The sequence below is a fragment of the Hippichthys cyanospilos genome, chromosome 9, assembly GCF_059441005.1.
Source record: "Hippichthys cyanospilos isolate Australia breed blue-spotted pipefish chromosome 9, RoL_Hcya_1.0, whole genome shotgun sequence".
NCBI classification, from domain to species: domain Eukaryota; kingdom Metazoa; phylum Chordata; class Actinopteri; order Syngnathiformes; family Syngnathidae; genus Hippichthys; species Hippichthys cyanospilos.
In genome coordinates, this window is record NC_142377.1 from 19,386,518 (window position 1) to 19,411,100 (window position 24,583).

Genomic DNA, 24,583 nt, shown 5'->3' on the forward strand with positions numbered 1-24,583 from the left:
GCACTGTGAGGCGAATGCCATACATATATATTTTTGTGTGTACTATGTGTGTTTATATGCAAGTGTGTAGATACTATTCTATTGAACTAATAAATGTTTTAATCTGATTCTCATATCAGTGTCATACTCACCCATGAACCTCACCATGTACTGTAGAGTCAAAGCATAATTTAAATGTTTATTTTGCGGTTGCTATGGTAACTGGCCATGCAATCACCAGTTATGAAAAGCGACAAGCAAACGTAAGGATGTGAAGGCCCAAAACCAAATGAATCCTCAGCACTGATGACATTACTTCACACCGATTGCGTTATTTATTTCTTGGGACGAGCGCATGTGTGTGTTTGTGTGTGTGTGTGCAGTGAATCCAGTGGGGCGTGACCCAGGAAGTGTATGACAACGTTGTCATACACCTGTCAGTCAACCTTTGTGAGCCATTTTCTGGATGGGAGCCAGTCACAATAAGGCAAAGCAGGGTGTGTGTGCACGTAATAGTAAAGGCCAGGCAGATGAAAGCAGTTCATATAAATAAAGTTTTATTTTGCTTTGTTTTGAAAAAACGACTATGTATAACAAATAGAATTGTTAAATACTGTACACAGCATACTGAACTCCCCCAGTGCATGTCATTGACACAGCAGAGAAGTCATTTAGTCTTCAGTTGTTGTTTTTTTTTTTTTTTTGGGATATTTCCTATAATAAGACATTTGAATACCTTTTAAGATTAAATAGAACCAGTGTATGATGTAAACATTTTCTTTTTCAGAGGAGTAGTGGGGGTGACTTTTGAAGTCCAAGCAACATTGTGTTTGTGAGCAGAAATTTGAAGAACTAAAATATATACTTCAATAACCGGTTGACCTTAACAGTTTCCCCCCCAAAAGTGAACACCGTGTTCTTCAATACGTGTGCTACATTTACAATATCATCCTGATGTGCCCATTGGGTAATGCGAGAACAATAATAAAAAAAAAAAATCATACATATATTTCTCTCTTCTCTCTCTCTACGTCTGTCGGCTGCCAGCAGCCAAAGTCTCTCAAGCCACACCCACTGCAATCATGTAAGGCAGGAATGCATGAGCAGAACAGGAAAGACTGTCCACGCTGGAGGTAAACCCTGAAAATTCGTCCTCTTGCAAAGGGTTAGGGTTGGGGGGGGGGGGGTGTTAAAGCACAAAATTTAAAAAATGTGCTTTGAGAATAAAATCAGATTTTTTTTTCAACACATTGTAAACAAAGTCTGAAATTATTCTTTACTTATCTTATTGGGAACATTACTTTTTTTTTTTTTTTTTTTTTAAATATATGATGTTTTCCGTGCAGCCCTAAAACTCCTTTGTTGATGTCTGGCAAAACAAAATAAAAACATCCCCCCCAAAAAGCGGGAAATATGAAATGGAGGATTCGTATCGAGGGAGGTAGCAAATGTGTTCCAAACAATGACTCACAGCTTGACCACTAAATATTAACAAAATATATATATTTTTTCTTTTCTCAGTAAGAATACATTCACAAAAGCTGGGCAGACACTGTCAAAAACTTTCATATTGACTTAATTTCCCGCCATAGAGCATCAAATAAAACCACTGACATTTTTACCTTTTAAGCCCCGGTGGTGTCAGAAGAGCACAAATCAAGAAAAGGCGTTTTCCGACATAGGCGGGCTAGGAATGCTAATGCTAAAAACAATGCTAACAACACATCAATGCACTTTTTTTTCAAATTGTGTTGCGTATTTGACAGTGTATGTCCAGCTTCAAAGCGACGCTCTCTGTGCAACCTCCAAAAGCTAAAAGCAAAAAAAAAAAAAAAAAAATGAACGCAGTAACAAAACATCCACGCAAAGTGTGCGGCAAAGTCTACACACCCCATAGAGATTTTTTTTTTTGTTACACTGAGACTAAGATAAATCATTTTTTAAAGATAGAACTGAAGACATGGTGGAAGGTATTAGCAGTCAGTGTTAGCACAAAAACAGTCAGGCTTTTGATAGAAAGTTAAAAAAAAAAAAAAAAAGTCAGGAAAGGCCTACAAAAACATCTGACCTTTATTTGGGGTTTAACATAGGTGCTTAAAATGGTGGCGGGTGTGTCAGTTTGAACGTTCGATTCATTTTTAGCCCAGGCAATTCTTTGGTTCTAAGAGGGGTGTGCAAACTTGTGCAAATTTGTTTCGGTTTATTTTTGCTTCCCTTTTTTCAATATTTTTTTTTCTCAGTTGCATTGTATAGGTCATAGGTCACAGTTTCTAAATGATTTATCTTGCTCACAAAACCTAGCGGGGGGGGGGTAGACGTTTTATTCCTCTGTAAATGGTATAAGTCAAAATGGCATGACTCAGTTGCGTGTAAAAAAAAAAGAAAAAACAAAACAAAAGGTGGCAGATGAACCGTGAAGAGCTCTGTTCTGGATCTGATACGGCAGTTTTTGAGGCTACAGAAGCTGCGCTTGACATTCACACAAAAAGCAAAAATAATATCATGATATCACACCCTCACATACAGTAGATCCTTCATTTGACCGAAAAATAATTTCAGATTTCAGGGATGTGTTGACATTTTGTTCAACGACGATGGGCATGAAAGAACTTTTTTCTTCCCGAATAAACTCATTTTCTGAACTCATTTTTCCATGCCAGTGTCATGTGTAGATCAGTGATTAAGCAGGGCTCCCTCTAGTGGTACGAATTATATGTTGAAAGAGTGCATAAAGTTAAAAGTGGCTTTTTTCAAAATCCCCTACATTTAAGCACATACACTGTTAAAACTGTGCGATATGTTATAGTGGTTAACAATAATATTAAACTTACAGAACCGGTCAAAAACCTGGAAACAGCCTGTAATTCAGTGTTGATTTTTGCAATATTTAAAAATTTCCTTGGAGATTAATACATGTCATCAGCATTATGAAGATGTATAGATGTTATTATTAAAAAATGTTGATGAAAAGAAGGACATGTTTTATTATTTAGATTTATCATGGTAGGTACCTTTTGCCCAAAAAACCCTTTGCACATTTTGGTATTTTCTGTCAGCTTTCAGACGTGCATTTCGCTTTACGAGCGTTGAGTTGACAAGTGTGCATGCTCAAGAGTTAATAGCTTGATTTTGTAGAACCTCTTAATGAATTTCAAGGTGTTTCCTAACTTTTGACCGGTGCTGTAATTTCCAGAAGTAAAACCTGCCTTGTTTTGGATAAATGCTACTGCATTTTACCGTGTGTCATTATGGTGGTACTTGCAGCGCTTTAATTTTTTGGAACCGATGTCTCGTGTGCCACTTTTTTAACCAGCAAAACCAGTTGGGCCCAAATCAGTGCATCTCATTTGTTTGCCGCTAAGTAGCACACTTTAGGCACGATTCATTTAAGCTAATAAGCGATCGATCGGTTGGTACGCCCCATGGTTACATTACTGACCTTTTGTCCCGGTTGAGATAAAAAGCAGCGTTCAAAAAAAAAAAAAAAAAAAAGCCCCGACACATCAGAGTCAACCTTGCAGACACAAAACATTGAAAACGAGAGGTGGTTCAAGGCCCGCTTGCACCTTCCCAACCGTCAAATCTTTTTGAGTGACGTCAAAAAATGAGAAATCCCGACGTCATTGAACGCAACCCGTGGCGAGTCGCGTCAGCAGTAACCGGATACAGTGTGCGCGTACCCTTTGTCGATCAATACCTAACGGGTTCCAAACTAAAAGCAGCGATTTAAAGTCTGGCGAGGATCCTCAAACTAGATCCATGGGCGCTTTCCGCCTAGCGTGACAGTCCCAGTCCGAGTCCGGGCTGTCCAAGCCCCGCAGGAAATTTTCCACCGACTTGGAGTCCACGAAGGTGGGCCTGTGAGGCAAAAGGTAGTAATGAGTGCTGCTGGCCTTTTTGCCCTCCTTGTCCACGATTGGCAGGATGCAAGGCGAGCCCTCGCTGTTCTGTCTCTGTAAACCCCGACTGACGTATTTGGGGTCCGGCGCAAAGCTTTGGGTGGTGGGCATCACGCCGTTGACGTACGTCGGGAGGCTCTTGGGGCTGGGGGTGCGGGAGATGCTCAAGGACAGGGGATCCCTCGGGGGCAGCTTTGGCGGTTTGTCCTCGTCGCTGTACGACACCTCTGCTGACCAGCGGCGGGTGTCTGCCGGATTTAAAAAAAAAAAAAAAAAAAAAAGCATGAATCGGTGACATTTAGATGCAACTAAAGTCTAACTTCCACTAACAACCCAGGCTAAGCATACTGGAGCGCCTCCAAGAAACGAAGCTTGTCTCTCAGTAAGACTTCTAACAATTAAGTGTGACAGCAAAAGATTATTGTATTGTATGCTGTTTATTTATTTTTACTTATGAAATGAACAGTGCATATTGATGCAATATTAAAACGACACAGATTACAGCCATTGGCTAGTTTCTATGTTGTTTCTTTGCCGGCCAATGTAACATTTTAGAAACAGATAAATGTATATCGCAAGCATCCTTAAACCCCCAAAGTGGCAGTTTAGTTCAAATGTTAACATTTCATCTCAAAAGAATAACGTAGATATGTGAAATAAAAATTAAATTTCCCAAAAGGGGTTTTGTCCAGACTCTAGTGAAATGCTGTAAACTTCTGCTACAATGCTTTATTTTGCAGATATGAGGTCATTGATCATTTTGTTGTTTTAAGGCATTATAGTCAATCACAAAATGAGCAAAAAATACAAACTATTAGCCAATTCAATATAGCCAATCAGATAAAGTCAAGTGACTGTGAATATTGACCCACAAAGATGTGGGAGATATTATACAAGCTTGGCTAGCTTTTAATATCCATCCATATTCTGTAGCCGCTTCTCCTCATTAGGATCGCAGGGGTGCCGGTGCCTATCCCAGCTGTCTATAGGCAGTAGGCGGGGGACACCCTGAACCGGTAGCCAGACAATCGCAGGGCGCACAGAGACAAACAACCTTTCACACATTCACACCTAAGGACAATTTAGAGTGTCAAATTCACCTGCCATGCATGTTTTTGGAGTGTGGGAGGAAGCCGGAGTGCCCAGAGAGAACCCGCACAGGCACGGGGAGAACATGCACTCGGACATCACTCGGAAACCACGTCACTGTAATTAGTAGATAGTTGTATTTTGGGGGTTTCTTGGCAGGCACGACCCTACATATTAACTTTCGTAAAGGTAGAGGGAGGGAAACCAAGGGGGCATCAAGCGCACTGACCCCAATTTATGACCTGCATTTGATGTGCACATGAATCTCTTAAAAAAAAATTCAGATTTTTGGGGGTTCTAGGCAGTCTTTAGACAGCATATACATATTTTTAATCTAATTTTCTCACCAACCACAACAGCTTGAACCATCTACTTGTCAGTGTTAAAAAGTCTTTGGAATATTTTGGGGAAAGTAAAGCTCTGTAGGATATATTATATAAAAAAAATTGAGATCAAGCAAAGCTAATATTCAGTTGGAATGGGCTCCAATCCAAACCGAGACCGATGTTCAACGCAGAGCAGGATAAACATCTCATATAACAGTGTCTGTCATTCGCATTCCTTGATGTGTTTCCAACCAATCGCACCATTAAGTAAACCAAACAAAATATCCGAAGCAAACCTGCAACCACAATCAAAATAATGGTAACGTTGAACGACTACCTCTGTGACAGTGTGCAGGATCTGCCGTCTTGGAAGTCCGTGGCGGGATCGGCGGCGGAACCTCCGCTTTGTGATCCGTGTTGTAGGCGGAGCGATTGAGACGCAGTAGGCAAGGCTTGTGTAAAGATCCGGCCGGTCCCGAGTGAGAACGCTGTAGTTTCCTCTGAGCTTTGTCCCGCTGCCGCTGGCAGCCGGCCGCTGGTTCCTGACGCCGATGCTCCTGCGCTTCCTTCTGCTGCGAGGGATGCGCAGAAAGCTGCGGAGGTTGGGGTTGCCTCGGGCTTTGCGGTCCCAAAGGCCCGTCGTAGTACGCGTGGTTAATCTGTCCGTAGTCCCGAAAGCTTCTCCGACTGGGAAGCCCGGTCCGAAAGGGAGAGGGTTTGGAACACTGATGGGACACCAGGCAGCAGCTCTCGTCCGTGTTGGTGAAGAACTCCACCTCGCTGTCCATGGCCTGCTCGGGCGAGTTGTCGCTACGCGGCGGGATGGGCGGAAGAGGCTTGGAACACCTGTCCGGAGTCTGCGGCGGGCTGCCGCACTCGTACACGGAGAGACGTTGGAATGAGGGGACCACCTGGTCCTCGTCGGCCGGACTCGGCGTGGATGGTTCGGCGCTGCAGGAGAGGGAGAGATGGGAAGGCCGGGACTTCTTGGGGGGTAATTTTAGGGTGCTGGAATTGTGTTTATGTCCTGGTAGAAGAGCCACAACGACACATTAAAACGGTAGTCTTGGAAACTGACAAGCGCAATACAATCCAAAGAGCCAAAAAGCAAAAACAAGATAACAATATAGGACCAAAAAAAAAAAGAGACTGCGAATGAGTGCTAAGGGGCTTCGAGCAGGCATTGAGAGTCGTTGAAATATCTGAAGATCGAAAAGAAGAGAATGAAAAATTAAATACATTTCAAATTTTAATTGGAAAAAAAAAACTCATTTTTGATTCGTGTTCCCTTTAAGTTAAAAAAAATATGTACAGGTTGTAGGTGCATTTAACCGCCCCACTTTTTCTAATAACGAAGGCTAAATTTATAAGCTTGCCGCGTCAACACTTTTTTTTTTTTTCAGATAGAACTTTGTTGGAATCTCGTTTCATATTTTTATATGTTTTGCAGTAAAATTCAAAGAAAAACACACGATAAACGGTAACTGGGATGGGACTACCAAAAACAATTAAAACAGAAAAGTAAAAATCTCGGTTGTCACAAAGATAATAAATGACAATGTATAATTTTATTATTGTGGTGGTGTGGAACATTGGCCTCAGGTACACTTTGTGGCAGACTTGTTAATTCAACCCCTGGTTTGTCATCTCGCACACTACTTATCGTCCAAAAGTAGCCAAAATTTCAATGCATACGTGTGGGAAACACATCGCACCGTCACCAAAATGCAAAAACGAGAGACATCTTTTAAATTGCGTTTAAAACGTGAAACCATTATAAAAAAAAAGGAAAGCAAAATTTGCGTGACCCACGTTCTCCGCTGCACAGACAGAAAAAAAACCTCTTCAATCATTGTGGTTGTAGTATGCGTTCCTAAAGGTGTTCCTAACCAATCATGTCGAAAAAGAAGGTCACAAAAATACTAAAAGCTAACCTCCAACCACAATCATAATAATGGCATTGTTTCTAATGACTACCTTTTTGATACTGTAAGCATTCTTACCTTTGTTCTAAGCTCTCATTAGATTATGCAGTTGTACCAATTGTTATACCCAGTCAATATCAACGTTGGAAATGTTCCAAAAAACAAGTATGGCGAGCCAATGACAAAAAAAAAAAGAGCAAAGAAGCGTTTGTGCGACAGAGTCCGGAAAGGACGACTCTTACTTTCGTAACTTAGCGACGGCGGACCCTTGTGCTGTCCGGGAGAGCCGCGATCTGTGTGCGCAGATTTCATTGTGAAGTAGAAGCTGTCAAGGATAAAAGCGATTACTACCACCGACTTCAAGCACGTAACATTCCTTCCTCCGAAAGAACCTCCGAGCGTACTCACTTGTCGAGGTCGTGGGCATAGCTCCACGATGACTTGGATCCAGCCATGCTGTGACAGTAGCTACCCCGCAGGAAGGGGTGTTCTACGGGAAAAGATGTCTCCTGGGCAGTCAGGCCCACTGTGGACATGCTCCAGGCACACTCGGGTCGCATCAAAGCCAGGAAACGCTCGGATCGTCGGCCCGGCTGGTTGCCACTTTTGTACCTGCGGTAGGGCCCCGGAATACGTAAATCATGGAGGAAATTATGAAAGATGAATGCAAAAGCAGGTGCACAGAAGAGGAGCGAAGACGCGTTCCACGCTTCGGAAATATTGAGTCATATTGACCGGGGTAGTAATCCGGTTGACTTCAGTGGGGGAGAAAAAAAAAAGAATTTGGACAAATGTTCAAATGTCGGTCACTGGTGTTGTCTTTTCATCTTGCTGTCGGATCAAAAATAAAGTATAATTTGCTTTTACTTTGGAAAAAAATAATACATTTTTGCCCTTTTTCCTGATGTTACCGAATGAAACCTAGTTCATTGATCTTATTGAGCTGTCAAGTGGAGATAATGTCTTGTTGTTGAATAAAAAGAACGGAATTCAATTCTTGCTTTTTTTTTTAAATCCGATTAATCGTCAAATTAATCCACAGACTCATATATTATTAAAATAATTATTATCTTATTCATTCAGATTTGTTTTCAAAATCCACACACTCAATCTCTGGTAATTTATATTTCTTACACTTTATGGAAGAATTTGGTTAAAGGAGGGTCTAAAAATGGCTACTTTCTTAGTACCATTTTACGATTTTAAATACTAAAGTCACTTACTTTAGGTAACTAAATACTAAAGCTGCAATGATCAATAACCGATTAAAGTATTCAAGTACAAAAACTTAAGTAAGATAATAAAATACCCAGTTTGGAGCAAGCCATTTTTAGACCCAATTTTAGACTAACGTTTGGAAAAAAAAAATAAAAAATACATATATAGATAAATATATATATATATATACACACATATATATATACATATAAATGAAGTACCTGGGATTGAGGGATTGAATGCCTGGACCCTTAAAAAGATGTGACAATGTCTTTGAGATTGAATGATAGTTGCTGTTGGAAACTACGGACGGTTCTGTGACTGCCTGTAATGACTCGAGAGCATTTTAAAAGTAGCTTAGGGCTTCCGTCACTGCAATCCGGCTGGGCCTGAAGTGCAGAGGAAGGGGCTCCTCCTGTTACTAGAACGGCACCTGATGTTGCAACAAGTCCCCATGTCAAATGACCTGAATGTTTGTGTCATGTCAAGTATGTGTCAGGCCTGAGTAAACTATGTCTACAATATTCAGCGGGTAAAGGGACCCGAGCGGCGTATCGATTTTGTCCCCATCTTTTACTAGGGTCAGAAATACACCGGAGGCCAAAATCCAGATGCGATTTGACCGGATCAACCTGTTTAGTATTTCACAATCGGTAGCAAAATAGAGCAGAAACCGCAGATGACTTTTTGCGGATGTGTTTATACGGCATCACCTGTGCAGCGCTCACAGACGAGCAGTCCTCCACATAATGTCCTGGTGACGAGTGACAAAAACACCGCACCCCCCCCTCCTTGTAAAAACTAATTCCTCGTCTCCCGTGAGGCATATTTATGCGCACCAATGACAGCTGCTAGGAAACAAAGCCCTAAAACAACAGGAAGCACAGGGGCATCGGTAGGAGCCCCACTGCGCCAACCAGGCATGCAATTGCCATCCACCCCTGGCTGCCCCCCGGGTAGGTCCCTTGACTAGGTTTGACGGGCCAGAGGGGGGACGGGAAGCAATATGATCCTTGATAATGAACCCCAGGGGCTTGTGCTTCCTCTTACAACAGGTGCAAAGACAGTTCATCCTGGCATTCAACCACCGGAGCACTTACAGGCAGCAGGATTAAAACAAACGACACAAGGCCATGCAGAATGTGGGAACGCTTCATTCGGATCGGTGGGCAAGCGAATCGGGTTATGTGGAGTCCATCTGTGTCCCTCTAGCTATAATTTACCAGTCCGCATTGTTCCACCTAAGGTCTGATTGGTATACTCCAAGGCAGCGGTTCTCAAATGTGGGTACGTGTGGGCACTTCAGGGGGTACTTGAAATTTTAACAGGGATTATTCAGGCATCGGCATATCTCATTTAATGCTCTTTAATGCCATGATAGGGTCAGTACATTTCTCTAATCAAATTAAGAGCAAATTATTTGGAAGCTGAAGCATCTTATTGCGAAATTGTGTTCCGTAAATCCTTTGTATGCATTTCTTTTGTTAAATTGTAAAGCCCCCTTTTCTGTTTTTTTTTGTTTTTTTTTAATCCTAGACGTTTTTGCGCTGGTTAGGGGTACTTGGCTGAATATTTCCCAGGGGTACATCATTGAAAAAGATTGAGAACCACTGCTCTAACATACTCGTTCCAAAATGATGGTTACAGTCTATGCTGGTGTATACACCATAAGACTTACAGTATTTTTAGACTCCAAAGTAGTACCTCCAAAGACCTCCTCTTACTCAACCCTTTAACTACAAGCTACATCAAATTTACCACCCTCTTGTGTGAGTTATTGTACAGTAAGATGCAGTTCCCTTAGCTCAAAAGCTACATGGTCAAGCAACAGAGGTTAGAGATGTCCATAAGTAGCCCAGTAGGTAACCTCATAAAGATAATTAGTGGAGTTGGAAGGACATGTTCTCAAGGGACAATGAGGCAATACTCAAGAAATAGAGATTCTCCTGTCGCTCTGAGTATAAGCCCTCTAAATGTGCAACATAATCAGGCTAATTTTGTCTGAAGTACATTTTCCAATGCCAAAAGGGTACATAGTCAAGGAAGAGGGACTGTGAATTCCCATTGGAGTCCTTCTTAGGACTCCAATCAAACCTGATATAGTTCCATGAGGGCTGGGTGTTGGACTCTAATGTGTCCTTCCCTAAGGTCAAGGATGGACATGGTGAACAGGGCTCCATATAGACCATCTGTGTTTAGGTATAATTGACTTTAATTTACCACCCAAATGAACCATACTGTATGATATTACAGTGCCATGGTTCTACTCTCGTATTGGAGTCCAGGCTATTCTTTTACAAGGTCAAAAGTGTTCTGCAGTAATGCAGTGAGTTCTGCCGTTGTCACTATAACGTGAACTAAGATACATGTTTTTCCTGTGTAATATATTTCATTTGAATACATAGAGCCTATGGCCGTGGCAGGTGCATGTTCATCAACTGGCCTTCTGGGGGTTCAGATGAGTTTTAGTATATAGTACTCAGAATCATTCAAAAAGGGTCCTAGACCCATTACTGCACAGCACCTCTTTAGTGGTCATAACTAAGGGGCTGTAATAAATATAATAAAATGCACAATCAAGAAATAGTGGCGCCTCAGAGAACATTGGCATCTACTGTAAGACTGTTATATTGGGTGTACACATAGGGGCTCCTAGGCTTACATTATCGACATAAGATGTTTTGAGATTATGAGCAGCACACCATGAACAAGTTCAGTGGTTCATAACCTTTTTTCAATGATGTACCCCCTGTGAAATACTTTTTATCAGCCAAGTAGCCCCAAACTAGCCCAAAGCATTTTGAGGAAGAAAAAAGGCTTAAAACAAAGTACTGCAAGCGTGTCTGTTTTATTAAACTTTAGAACTACATTTGTAGTGGCACCTCTAGGCGAATTTGATTCAGCAACACCAGCATGTATGTCATGTAATATCTTTTCTCTTCTCTCTGGGTCGTCTGCTTGATAATTCCATCACTAATGACAATCTGATTCTGCATAAAATATAATAAAATAAAAGCATACAACGCTTTGCAAAGGAGTCGTTATTTCACAATTTAACAATAATAAGTTGCTTAGTTTTCAAATTAATTGACGCCTAATTTGAAAAGAAAATGTACTGCTCCTGTCACAACATTAAAAAGAATTCGGCTAGATCTGAGATAGCTGTAGAAATCCTGGTAAAATATCACATACCCCCGAAGTGTCTTTGCATACACAAAGAAGAACTTGTACCCCCAATTGAGAGAACTGCTGAACTACTTTGTGTATCATAAGAATTTGTCACAAAGCTGCAGTTACGACCATATTTACTGTTTTATTTTTTTCCCCTCATTTTATCGTGGTCTACAAATGCTTCTCATGCACAAATTTACTGTAATTCTGACTTTACTAATACGTTATCATAGGTTAGCAATAGACTGGACGGGCGTACAAATTAGAAGAGGGAACACAATTATATACCGGATGGTTCTAGAGAGTTCTAGGGGTCAAATTGTGACTCTTCACCAGCTTGTCAACTCAGGACTAAAGTACCTATTTCTACGCTACCCAGAGCTGAAAAATGGTGTACCCATGTTGTAAAAATCAAGTGTATCAGACACTAAAACTGACCCTCTGGGGTTCCCAGCCCTGCGTACCCTAAAAAGATGATGAAACCCCTCTCAAGATAACTTTTGCGACTGCAAATTAGGCGCGAACAGCTTTGCAGAAAGAAAGAGGTTGAAAGACAAGAGGGAGTTGCCGCCCCCGCTGCACAGCAACCATACCCGCTTTACCTGTGCGGCAAGCACGCAAAAGCGCACACCCCCTCACTTTACCGGATTCAGACAATCGTGGTTAAAAGCCCTCTAGCAGCGCGGCTGAGTCATGCCACGGAACACACGCATACGTTTTCTGCGATTTGGCTACACGTACATACAATAAGGATGCTCATGACAGAAATCAAACTGAAATAAAATAGAAACGGTACTTAAAGGGATGCGCGCAGAAAGGTTTGCGAAGAAACAATTGTAAAATAATCAAGCCATCGTAAAGTTATTGATGTGCTATTGTAATGTATCTGTTTTTATAGTCATCATTATGTTATTTTTAATTTGTTCCAATGGCCTAGGCGGACGCGCGTTATTGATTGTCCCGATCGGGCTCATACAATTTTAAAGTACATTTTAAATAATAATCTAAAAAGTTTTTTTTTTGGCGTGAACCCTCCACAAGATGCACCACTAGATTACGCCTGACATCAACACGTGAACATGGTGACACAAACAAAGTCGGAGACACTTCACACGACTCAAAAGCGCAGCACTCACCAAGAAAAACTCCTCCAAGATCCCCCCCAAAAAAGCGTCTTTTTTTTTAAAAAACGCTCCAATAAAATTCCTTTTCGGGCTCCTAAAAAGGCTCCGGTTTGTTTGCAACGTTCAGATAATTTGGATTTAACATCGGGAACCAGCAGACGTCTACGAATGGTTGACGCCTCCCCCCCACCCTTGTACAATGTGACACTTTTGGATAAAGTGTTGAATGGGAGCGAGCTGACGTCTTATAGGCTGCAAGCAGGCAGGCGCACTCGTGAAGAGACGCCCTGGCCCTTCCCACAGGCGCACGCTCGCCCTTAAAGGCGCACGTCCTTTATGATTATTTATTTATTTATTTATTTTGTCAGCACACTGCCACGGCGCCAAATTATGCAAGAGGCTGCAGAAAAAGTGAGGATAATGACAGCAGCTCACCTCGAACGCAGCCAATGTATAGAGTAGTCAAATGATGTAATCAAGTAAGAGTAGGCTACTGTTACTTTAAAAAACACATAAGTAATGATTAGTCCTCTATGTTGTTATTGAAGTAATAATCCCGGGAAAAAAATACTTAGGAGCTGAATGAGTAACGTCTGATAGATTTATTTTTAAATAACTATCTAGGAACATCCAAAATCAAACAATTATTACTCATCAGTATCAATTTCGAACACGCTAATATAAAGGTTAGCCACAAGATATGATCTTGAATTAACTTTTTTCTTTGCAAATGACAACCGGAACAAGAGTGTCACCGGGCAGAGATTAAGCTGGTGGATTCAACCGCACACATCAGCAACAGTGACAATTAGAAATGTTCTTAGTAGTTTTATACCGCCGATTCCGGGTGACATCGGCCAAAGCCTATTGGGGTAAACAGGAGATTGACTCACATGTTACTGCCCTGCATGACAGTAAAACACAGACCAAACATGGTGAGACCAGCAATATTTCAAAATATAGCTTATCATATCAAATGATGTGCGTGTGCAAACGCTTCGGTCGGCTTTTATTTGGAAAATCGTATCGGAAAAGCATGTCACAATAACGGTGACTTGATTTTCCGATGTGTAAACTGTTCCTGCCAGAGTGAGTCGCGGGATCCGATTCCAGATAGAAATAACAACGTTGCACTGAAATTCCATTCAATCGCCAATTCGGGACATGAAAAAAAGGCTTAATTTCGTTGACGTTTAATTGTCAGGCGCCGATTGTCGGCGTTTAGAGCAGCATTAAACATAAACTATATTAGCTGCTAGCTAGCAGTGCTCGAATGCCCCCGAGAGCGGTCGGATTATTTTCCAGAGGCAGTTAGACGTAAATCAAAATTTGTACATTCAATTTGTACACAATTTTTACATTCATTATTAAGTGTGAACGTAAATATGATATTACCCAATAGAAACAGCCCGACAGGTCTTTCAGTCACTTTGTGCTGTTGTTCCTTGAAAATTATATGAACCTATTTAGCCTTGAGATAACCACGCTTAGCCTAAAGTTGTTAGCTTATAGCTAATTAGCCTTTTCTGTAGCTGTTGGATTGGCTTGCTAGCTTCTACCGCAAATGTCAGCACTACTTTCCTAAAGCCTAACACTGTCTGTTTTCAACCTGCTTGAGCAATGTGACCCATTATTGTTGGAAATATTTATAAAAAATCAGTCTTCCGAGCTTAATGATCCAGGTCAGTGACTTGTATAACAAAGACCAAATAATCTACGAGCAGTTTCAAAAATCTTTTTGTAAAGTACAAAAGTATTTACCTGAATATATGAAAGATAAAGGACACAGCAGTAATTGGCCCATGCGCCGTAGGTTACACTACCCCAAATTCAAATGATTGTATTGAATAACACATCCGTGTATCTTAATAATAGCACACTTCATCTGTAAAACATTTCCGTAACAATAGCAAAAAAGAATGGGGAACAATGATAATTGATAGGTGCCACCTTTATATACTTTTTTTTTTTTTTTGGTTATAGTAACACTGCAATTGGCTGGCAACCAGTTGAGGGTGTCCCCCGCCTACTGCCCGGAGTCAGCTGGGATAGGCACCAGCAAGCCTGCGACCCTTGTGAGGATAATCGGCTATGGAAAATGAATGGGCTATAATCACAATTTACAACCAGACCGGCACCGGCAGTAGAGCGACTTCCTGGTTCATGGAGGATGAACAGATGAGTAATGACAATTGTCTTTTGCGTACTCACAGATCATTCAGCAATCGAACACGACGATAGGTCTTCAGGAAAAGATTTTCGTTTTATTATTGTTACTTTCTACATTTACACACAATAATCACTAAATGGTGCATATGCAGAACTCGCACGGCAGGATGTCGGATCATTTACATTCATACGTTTCTCAACAAAGGTTTTCCTCTACGAAGAGCAAGCCTCGCATGTGATGAATAACTGTTCCCTTCGACATGGCTCCACTACAATGAAAACAACCACAAGAGCACACACTTATTATACCTGCACACATGCAGCGCGCTGCCATCTGCACAAAGCCGACATTGTTTTGCAGCACGGCTTATCTGATCGCCCCAAGCCTTCTCTCTAGCTGATCCTGTTTGTTACTGGCCTAATTTATGTTACGCCGCGCCATATTCCAAATGATAGAATGACTAAAGTAAGCAAATTCGTTTCAAGCGGTAAAGACTGTACGTTCAGGAACTTTTGTCCAGGATTCCAAGTGGTGTATGCGGTCCTGTAAAGAACTGAGTAAAATTGATGCTTCTGTTAATGATTGGTAATTGTGTACCCATTTTCAACTTATTTACTGATTTTTTTCAAATTTTAGAGACTTCACACAAAGAGAAAAAAATTGCCAAATGCCTTCTTACTAGCTCAAGATTTATTATAGTTAGTTTTATTAAATTCATTTGGTTTTTATTTCTTTTTTGAAGTTTTACTTTTTGAAATGCTTTCTTTTAATATGTTTTTAATTCATTCATTTATATTACTAATGTACAAGATGCGATAAGCGCCGTGGTAAGTACTGTGTGGTGTAAAGTCAACAAGAATATTATTTTAAAAATATTTTACAAAAATACTTCATCCACAAACAAATACAAGTAATGTATGACAGTCTTCTTTGAATTACAAAAGATTGCAGTGCAATCACACTTCCATTCCAAGAGTTAGGATGCTTTGTTTGCAAAGTTTCCATCTTATAAAGCGTATTTGTGACTTGAATTCCTGTTATTCTAAACTAGAAGTTTTAGACTTAACTGTACAGTATGCATTTTATCATCTGATGTTTATATTTAGTTCATATATGGGCAAAATCTGTCAAAATAATCTTTCAAAAATCAAGCCGTTAATTGATGTATCTAATGTTTGAAGGAAGGAAAGGGCAGTCACATTTGGCATGGATATTAAAATGTGTCTTATATTGCCAATATTGTAAGGGTGAGTGTTATGTACTACGTTTGTGTGTTACCTTTTTAACATTATAAATAAACAAGAATTTTAGTTGACAAATGAATTGACTGGGCGTACTCCGCCCCCTCCCCTGGGATAGGCTGTGGCTCAACTGTGATCACAGTGAGAATAAACCGTATGGAAAATAATTTTAGCTGACTTTTTTTTTTTTTTTTTATATGACTTGTCTAGTCAGTAATAGTTTTCAAGATGATGACTGCCAATTTGGTTTTTGGCTTGTGTGGGTGTACCTGATGTCGTGGCCATATATTCACATGCAACATTCCCATGCTGTCAGTTTACTGTACAGTCATGCAGCCTACTTAGCAGCGAGGCAGTGGTTTATTAACTACGTCGTCCTTACCGAATCAGGCTAAACAAACCTGCGCAGTGACACGCAGGCTAACCAAACACATCCAAACAATAGCCACAATCACCTTATGTGTTGAATCAATAGTGGCCCACAGGTGTGTGTGCGTGTGTGTGTTGATAGAACAGAGCATTCTTGTGTCTAGGTTTGTAAATGCTTTACAGCTTGGGCACAAGGGGCCCCCAAACTCCAAAGCCTTATCATTACAGTGAGGGTCCTTTCGAATTTTGAGGCCAGAAACTGGGTGCATCGTGATCTAGTAAATGTTACATTTTTGGGGTGATTCAGAATATTAAATATGAAGTAGTATTAAAACATTATAATATGTTCTTACATGACATTATACAGTTACTTACACTTTACATATGACTTACATATTTTAGCACAAGTAGTAAGGTACGTCAACTTACGTCAACTTGGTGCTTGTTTTACAGAGAGCAGCCCCCCGCCCCCCACTTGCCTGCGTCATGATGTCATCACTCACAGGAAGCACCTTATAAAGCGAGACGGGGAACGTGAGGTGTTTCATAAAGGGACACTCTTGGAGCGTCTTTATTGTGACTCACACATACTGGAACCTCCTTCACCTCTTCAATAGGTTACCCTTTTGCTTCCTTTCTGTGGTACATGAGGAGTTCCCCTTTGTGGCATTCCAACACAAATGTAGCACCACAATGTGAAAGGGTGGAGCCCGGTTGGCTCATTAGCGTAAATGATTTCTTCACAATGGAGGTCAGAGCATTGATTGCACCGGCCTGCCGAGGTTATTAAATTGCATGCATATTCGGCCTATGGCCAAAGTCCGCGCAGATACAAACACACCACGGGGAGGCTCGGAAGGTGACGTCAAGCGTGAAAACCTATCGAGCACTCTGATACACAAATAAGCAGCTGATCCTCACTTGTTCTGTTGACGTTAAAAAAAAATAATAATAAAATAAAATAGCGGACTCTGCATTCATGGAAAGTAATGCCTAACTCTTTCTGTAAAAATGTGCTTCGCATTTTGGATATTTTTTGTAAAATTGTGATGTGGCAATGATGGTCATAAAGGGCATGTATCATGGTGTTTGGAATTTTACACAATTAAATAAAATAACATAAATAAAAGATTAAATATTTCCTTTTGGCACATTGGTCTTTTTTTTTTCAATGAAATATGTTTTTTTGGTAGCAAAATTTCTCACCAGGAAATGAAAATTTTCCACTGAACCCATGCCTATCAACATGTGACTTTCACGCCCACAAAACACACATAAACAAAGAAAAAACGTCACGTAACACTGGGGTATAACAATCATCCAAAATGTAAATCCACTCTTGTATTGACAAGTTGGACCACACAGCTCTCAGTGAAATCATCACTAATGCCTGCTGGTTGTCCCGCCATGTGCTCCCAAACACAATAATTCAAATGTCTCACTGTTCTCTCAGAGGTAGGTACTCTAATTTACAGCCATGTTGATAGACAGTATATACTTCACACGGCTGTAAGTCCGTTTGGCTTCAATTCAATGTTGTACGAGAGCAGTGTTTCACAACCTCTCTATGAAATATGTTTTCAGCAGAATACCCCTTAACCAGTGCAGATGGTGCATCATGGTGTTTATAGTTCGCTCTACCCATGTACACAAATCATTGGTAAAATGACGTTTCAAGAAAAGGGACTCCGGCTTGTTTGTTGACAGCTTCACAAGGACGTGCTAACTACAGTAGGTTGTCAATTAAAATAATTCCATTGCATTGGTGCGCATCGTCTACTCATCTCTCATTTTCATACACTTTGATTACAATTTGAACATTTTATCCGCTCTGAAATGAAAGTCGAGACCGCAAGGAGGTTAAAAAAATGGACAATTCTATCCAACGTGCATTTTTGTCATCATCTCAAAACTAATATTCCCAACAAAAGCCCAGTTTTGTCAGTTTTACTCATTTCTGATTAAAACTAACTCTTGTTAGGGCAACCCACCGAAAGTGTATTGATATTGAACTTTCCACTTTATTAAGACTAGGAAAACTGCAAAACACAATCTATCCTAATGGAATGTATGTGATTTTTCCAAAAAGTTGAAGTTCAATGCAACTAGCGTAAACTTACAGTCACAAACTAACAATGCAGGACCACGGTGTGAGTATACCACGAATTTAATTGCGCTCGTGTCTTATCATCACCCATACGGTGGCTGCTCCATGCAACCAAGAGGTGCAGGTGAGCACTTCAAAGCTGATGACACATCCCGGTGCATTACTGCTCCTTTGTGGTTTTGTCTCACAGAACCTCCCCCAGACACACTTGTTTCCTTCCATGGAAACCAATCACAAGGCGACGGGGCTGTCATCACTCACCCAAGCGTAAACCGTATTAAAGCACACTTGTTAGCGAGTTCTTTGAGATGCTTCACTTCTTAATCACTTCCTGCATTAGCAAATGTTGATGGGAAATGGAGGGATCCTATTGTAAATTGCCTCACAATACAAGAATTTTCTATTCTAGAGAGCAATCCAAACACAAGCCCTGATACAACTCATCATTGCATCATGCCTCCGCATTGTTATGCCGAGCGCTTACGGTGTTACAAACGGGTTGGCCCGAGCCAGTCCGCCTTGTTGATGATGACAAGGGTGTGTTTTGTCTCCAAGACGAAAGCCGGGGGAGTTACTGGCGAGCGTGTCGCGTTAGTAATCCTCGCGCTGAAGTGTGTTCGGGTCGTAATGGTTCGGTCGCACTAAAAAAGCATGGGAACATGAGATTCCATTCGGAGTCACGCTCAAACCGCACACCCTCCCTACGGTTGTCTGACGTCTAGGGAGAAGCTGTGAAAATGACAGCTGCGGTGTGAAGGAGGACGTCATGCTGCTCGCCGACTCTCCCAGCTGTTGTGTGTATGCACCGCTGGATGGAAAGCCACTCCAAATATGCCTTGTTTCCGGCACATTTTTCCCACAGCTAATATCGAGCAGTGCCGTGAACATCTTTTAGCGATTAGGCGGTCCTGAAGAGGACCGTGAACAGATGTACTCCCTGGACTGTGTTTCAAACAGCCAAAACAGGAGTTTCTGGCTTCTGGCCAATGATTATCACAGGCTTCCGGTGCTCTTGATGTGGCCTACAAAGCAAAAAGTTTACCTAAAATCGATCAATCTTAAAGTAACGAGCCATAGCCGGGGGAGCTCAATCTTCTTTCCATTTCCCATGGGCAATATTAAAATCGGACATCAGAGACCAGTTTCTCCTTTGAGGAGCTGATAAAGATTTCAGATGTGCGGCAAGGAAATCAGCAAGTTTGCCATCACTGGGTGGTGGGCGGGGGTGCGCTTGTAATGCAGTTCGGTATGAATGCATAGCCACATGCGTTAAGAAATTTCTGCTCTTTCTAACGGCGAGTCAAAAGGGTAGGAAAGCGTGCGTAAAGACGGATGGTCCGCAGATGGGGTGCGCTCAGTCAGCTGGATACGTCTTGTTTCCACATTTTCTAGATGACGGAGGTTGAATCATTTGGGTCAGACTATGTGCGGTGTCGGACGACTTTTTGTTCCATTATAAAAAAAAGAGCTTGGGGCAACGGTAGAGGTGGAAGTCTACCTGCGGGCGTATTAATTCCTCATGACAGAAACGATCCACCTCACTGACCGCACAAGCGTCTTCACAATGAGCTCCAGCGGCCATTTTCCATCCCCGACAAGAAAATAAGCTGTGCAGATGCATACATTTGAGAGAAAATGTGACGGTCCGCTGAGGCGACCAAGCGTGGGTGGTAATGCGCAGCCCAATCCTTAACTCCGTCCATGGAATTTGAGGGTCGCTTTAGCCTTGGGGATATGCGCAAACCGCTCTATGCTCTGCAAATAAGTAAACCACCAACCGCTTTGCACAAGAGCAAAAAGTCAAGTACAGTACCATTACAAGCCCTAGTCAAACAGCGCATTTCAAGATGATTACTATTAATGGTATTCTTGCTCTTTGTAGCGTTTTGATACATTAGGCAGGCTGCACAGATCTTCGCAATAAATTAGTCCTTATCACATCGTGGGGCGGGCCCTCCTGGGGGGGGGTGACCCCAGGGAAATGGCTTTGTATTTGCAGCAGTTTATTTGCAATAAAATAATCATTTTAAACTTGTTTTTTTTTACTTCAGGCACTTGGATGCACTTGGTTATTTTTTTCTGTTTTAGACTAAGTTGTACCGCATTAAACACTGTAAAAAATAATTAACTTGTTGACAATTGATTTATATTGCTTTTTTATTTTGTTAATGTAAAAAAGGATACAGGTTTAAGTATATTTATACAATTTTTTTTTTCTTTTTAGAAAATAATCTTACTTATAGTCAACGCGTCAAATGGGGGGGCGTGAAAAGTTTTCTCTTTCTTAAGGGGGCTTGGCAAAACACAATTGAGAAGTATTGCAATGAACTAAGATTAGCTGTGATTTCTACATTGATAATGAGGACTAAAAAAAAAAGGTTGAGTCAGCATTGCCGCTTTGTAAATTAAACAAGTGGAAAGAACAGTGTCAAGGTTTATGAAGGGCTGTAATTATCTTGGAGGCAGCAGATTACTCTCGACTGTGTAAAAATAACGTGTTATCATGGCTATGTGTTCTATATTCAAGCATATTCGTGAGTCTTCTGCTCAACAAAATGGAAATAGGTTTAAAACATGGCCTATTTCTGTACATTGACATGTAACACTTTGTTTAACCAATGTTTTGTCTCTTAGCCCAGTTTCTTCATGAATATTTGAGCCTTCCCAACAAGCCCTGGAGACACTGTCGCCTACTCACTGTTGTGGTCACCCGACAGGAAGTGGATCAGCCGCGGAGCCGCCCCAGACCAAACAGCGCGAGGCCCCTGGTGCCTGAAGGCGTGTGGGAGGTGCGCACTGAGCCGTCAGAGCACAAAGTGCTTCTTGCTTCTTTGCCAAGTTGGTTGTGTACACACACATAAACTCACTTGGAAAAAAGGTGTGCACAAATAAGTCACATGATCATTGCCGCTTTGACATAAAAACGGGATTTGACATACGTTCGCGGAATTGAGCTAGGGATTTCCAGTGCGCGGGAAGAGGGTGTCGTTTTACACTTCTCTAAGAGATATCACACTCACATTCGTGCCCCCCTGACCTCACACCGGCTTGGGTGAAGGACTGCCTTTAAATAGGGACACATGTCAAAGCGGTTTAGACATATTGTGACACGTTGCTCATGTTAAAAGAGCCTTGTTAGCATTCAAGACACACTCTCAAAAGAATGCACAGGAAGAGAAAGTGGCTAAATAGTCGGGTTTTCTGTTACAGTTTCAAGGAAAGCCGGCATAATGAACAGGAAGTGATGGCCCTCGGGTGTGCTTGCCTGCCTAATAATTATCTCCGCTAATGAAAAAGCAGCTTTGATAGCCTTAAAATAGCTTGAAGGGATCTACCACCACAAAGCCTCAGATTAAAATGGTGTAATTTTCCATGAGCACCTGCGATGAGCACCTTTCATAGGTGACAATAGCCAACCATCCAATTACCACTGAACCAACCTGCCTCAAGTGATCTTCTGTAATATCCATGTTGAACATCATAGATTATGTTCATCTACAGTATGAATATATTTTTGGATGAAAAACCAACTAGTTGGTTGGTGCGGTTATAGTTATAGACAGAGAATTTTGAACAGGAACCGTGGAAACAGTGTTCAGATTTTAAGTGAATCTTTTCCAGAAATGGTGAATTCTAAGGGTGGGACATTTGTATCTCACAATTCAATTGGATTCAAATATTGGGGTCTATGACTGGAATTTTTTTTGTTTTTAATTCAAAACGATTTTTGATTCAAAATTATTCAATTCGATTACGTTAAATGATTTTTACTTGTGTATGACAAATGAACGGAACTTACCGTACATGTGGGGTTGGGGTGCGGTGTGGGCAGATAGAACAGATGACCTTTCATGTAGAAATGGGCAAGGGGTGTTGTCGAATGCAGAGCGATCTACCATGCAGAAATAGGCAGGGGGAGGGGTAGGGAGAGTTGAATTTGGAGCCTCATTTCTCACTGAAAGCACTCTATGTGTTGAAAGAAAAAATAAATTTGTGTCCAGAAAGAGACTCTTAACCCTCCACACTACGGTTAGGAAATTACTGAGCATGTCAAAAAAAGGCACGGAGGGTTTTACTGAACTTATGTGACACTCTTTATTTATGCACGTCCAATGTCCAGGGGATTTCTACTTTGCGGATTTCACTCTTTGTGAGGGGTCCCCATTTACGGCAAAGAATGAGAGAATACTGTACATTGATTTCTAAGTGGCGTTTTCACAAAATGTTCTGATTTTTTTATCTTTTGGTATGTTGGTAGAGCAAGCAGTTTCTTGTGGTTAAACTGACTTACATTATACTTGATTGGCTAAAAAGGCAAACGCCATTAAGTGTCATAGTGCTACCACATGCTTTAGCTACTTTTGAATTTCAATTCCAGTTGTATAAATGATTGCTTTTACAATATTTGTACAACCATAACCTTTAAAGTTTTGCTGTCTTTAGAATCAAAACAAGTCCATGTAAAATATTGCCGCATTAAATGTTTTCCAAAATAAGGGTCAGTCAATGAAATGTTGTAGTTGGACTAAGCTAAGGAAAATTAACGTCAGCGCCGAATAAACTGCAGATCACATTGCTGGCACTCTCAATGACAAAAAGCAGACTTGACACTCATTGCCGCAAATGGCTGCTCTGACAGCTTACACATACAAAGCGGGAACGGATATTACGAACGGGGGAAGACGTAAATAAATGCAACAGACCGACTGGCCTGCCCCTCGCACCTTGCGAGCACCACTCCCTGTCTTCTACCGGCCTTTCGTGTTTGCACGGGCACGTGTCCACATAACGTAATGCTGATCTCTCATGTGATACAGCTGTAACTTGGCAAACAGCGCCCTGTCATATTACTTCAAACCGGTGTAGCATTGGCGTGATTAACGCCTTGATCCAAATCATCGGCGGGTTAGGAGGAGGAGGAATTTCTAGAGGAGTCAAACGTTCATCAGCTAAATTAGCCGGGTGATTCAGATGGAAAAAGGGTGTTGCAGAGGAGAAGTACTAGGGAGCTTGAGAGGGATGGTTCCGGGAGTAGTCACAGAAGGGAAGCCACCCACTGTGACCACAAAAGCTTGACTCATGTGCTTTAATTGGCAGATGGTTCTTGGGACAGGGACACACTACCGGGTCTCCTTTTGCAGGACGTGCTAAATCAAAGCAGACTCACAAGTCACAACTGTCACTCCGATTTGTCAGTGTGAGGCGGCGTGGAATATTTTACTTTGAATAGCTGAGCATGGCAAGATCTTTTTGTTATGCTACCGGGAGCCATTCATAAAAACTGATCTGTACTGTTGGATACACACTGTTGACAAGTGGAACAACGTGTCCTGCCTATGTTGCAAAACAGCGCGATTCCCTGTTAGGTGACTGTCGGGGGGAAAAAAAAACAAGCAAACGCTCACACACTGAATGGAAAAACACTTAAAGAATGTGAAATGTTTTTACCTTTGCGGAGTTCTGTTATGGTCGTATGAGAAATGTTGATGTTTATTTCAATTGTTTATGGTCATCAATATGAGAATTGAATGAGAATAAAATGATGTTTTGATTTTTTTTTTTTTTTAGAATTCTGATAGCTTTAGTAATATGAATTAAAAAAAAGGGTGTTTCCAAAATTTTGACTGGTAGTGTATTTACTAATTCAGACACAATTATACCGCCATGTAGTTTATAGTTTTGAGGATTATGGAATAATAGTAACATGATATTGATAATAGGAAAAGGTAGTAATTGAGCTTTAAATAAGAAACAATTGAGACAATCTCTGTACTGGTGTCCAGACAGTCACAGCTTTCATTCAATATAGTCAAACATTCACATTCCCACCTGTGGACAGATTTTGGTCCTTAATGAAACTAACATGCATGTTTTTAGAATGTGGGCCGAAGCTGGAGAGCCCGCAGAAATCCGCTGCAATCTGAGAACACGCGACGTGAACAAAAGAAAACTTAAACCACATTTC

General features: G+C 41.2%; 1 protein-coding gene and 1 long non-coding RNA gene across 3 annotated transcripts; one reads left to right on the plus strand and one right to left on the minus strand.

Annotated features, from left to right (window-relative positions):
• Positions 1-519: 519 nt before the first annotated feature.
• errfi1a (ERBB receptor feedback inhibitor 1a) lies at positions 520-12,882 on the minus strand. 2 transcript variants are annotated; one of them, XM_088424600.1, is made up of 5 exons: positions 12,744-12,882; positions 7,627-7,830; positions 7,461-7,543; positions 5,631-6,320; positions 520-4,126 (listed from the first exon to the last, which is right to left on the minus strand). In XM_088424600.1, the coding sequence occupies exons 2-5, from the start codon at positions 7,776-7,778 to the stop codon at positions 3,726-3,728; spliced, it is 1,326 nt and encodes a 441-aa protein (XP_088280726.1). In that variant the 5' UTR covers positions 7,779-7,830; positions 12,744-12,882; the 3' UTR covers positions 520-3,725. The 2 variants fall into 2 exon arrangements, with proteins under 2 accessions (XP_088280726.1, XP_088280725.1); XM_088424599.1 differs by having other exon boundaries at positions 5,628-6,320.
• A 903-nt stretch (positions 12,883-13,785) lies between these two features.
• LOC148419325 (uncharacterized) lies at positions 13,786-17,654 on the plus strand. Its single transcript, XR_015866631.1, has 3 exons — positions 13,786-13,820; positions 14,715-14,913; positions 16,965-17,654. It is a non-coding gene; the product is annotated as an uncharacterized LOC148419325 (long non-coding RNA).
• The last annotated feature ends 6,929 nt before the right edge of the window (positions 17,655-24,583 follow it).

What these genes read in the sequence shown, in the direction of transcription:
- errfi1a (XM_088424599.1), bottom strand. Translation starts at nt 7,778, where the DNA reads ATGCGACCCGAGTGTGCCTGGAGCATGTCCACAGTGGGCCTGACTGCC. An exon ending in TATGCCCACGACCTCGACAA is followed by an intron (nt 7,544 to 7,626) that starts GTGAGTACGCTC and finishes TATCCTTGACAG; the next exon opens with CTTCTACTTCACAATGAAAT. An exon ending in TGCACACTGTCACAGAGGTA is followed by an intron (nt 4,127 to 5,627) that starts GTCGTTCAACGT and finishes TAAATCCGGCAG; the next exon opens with ACACCCGCCGCTGGTCAGCA.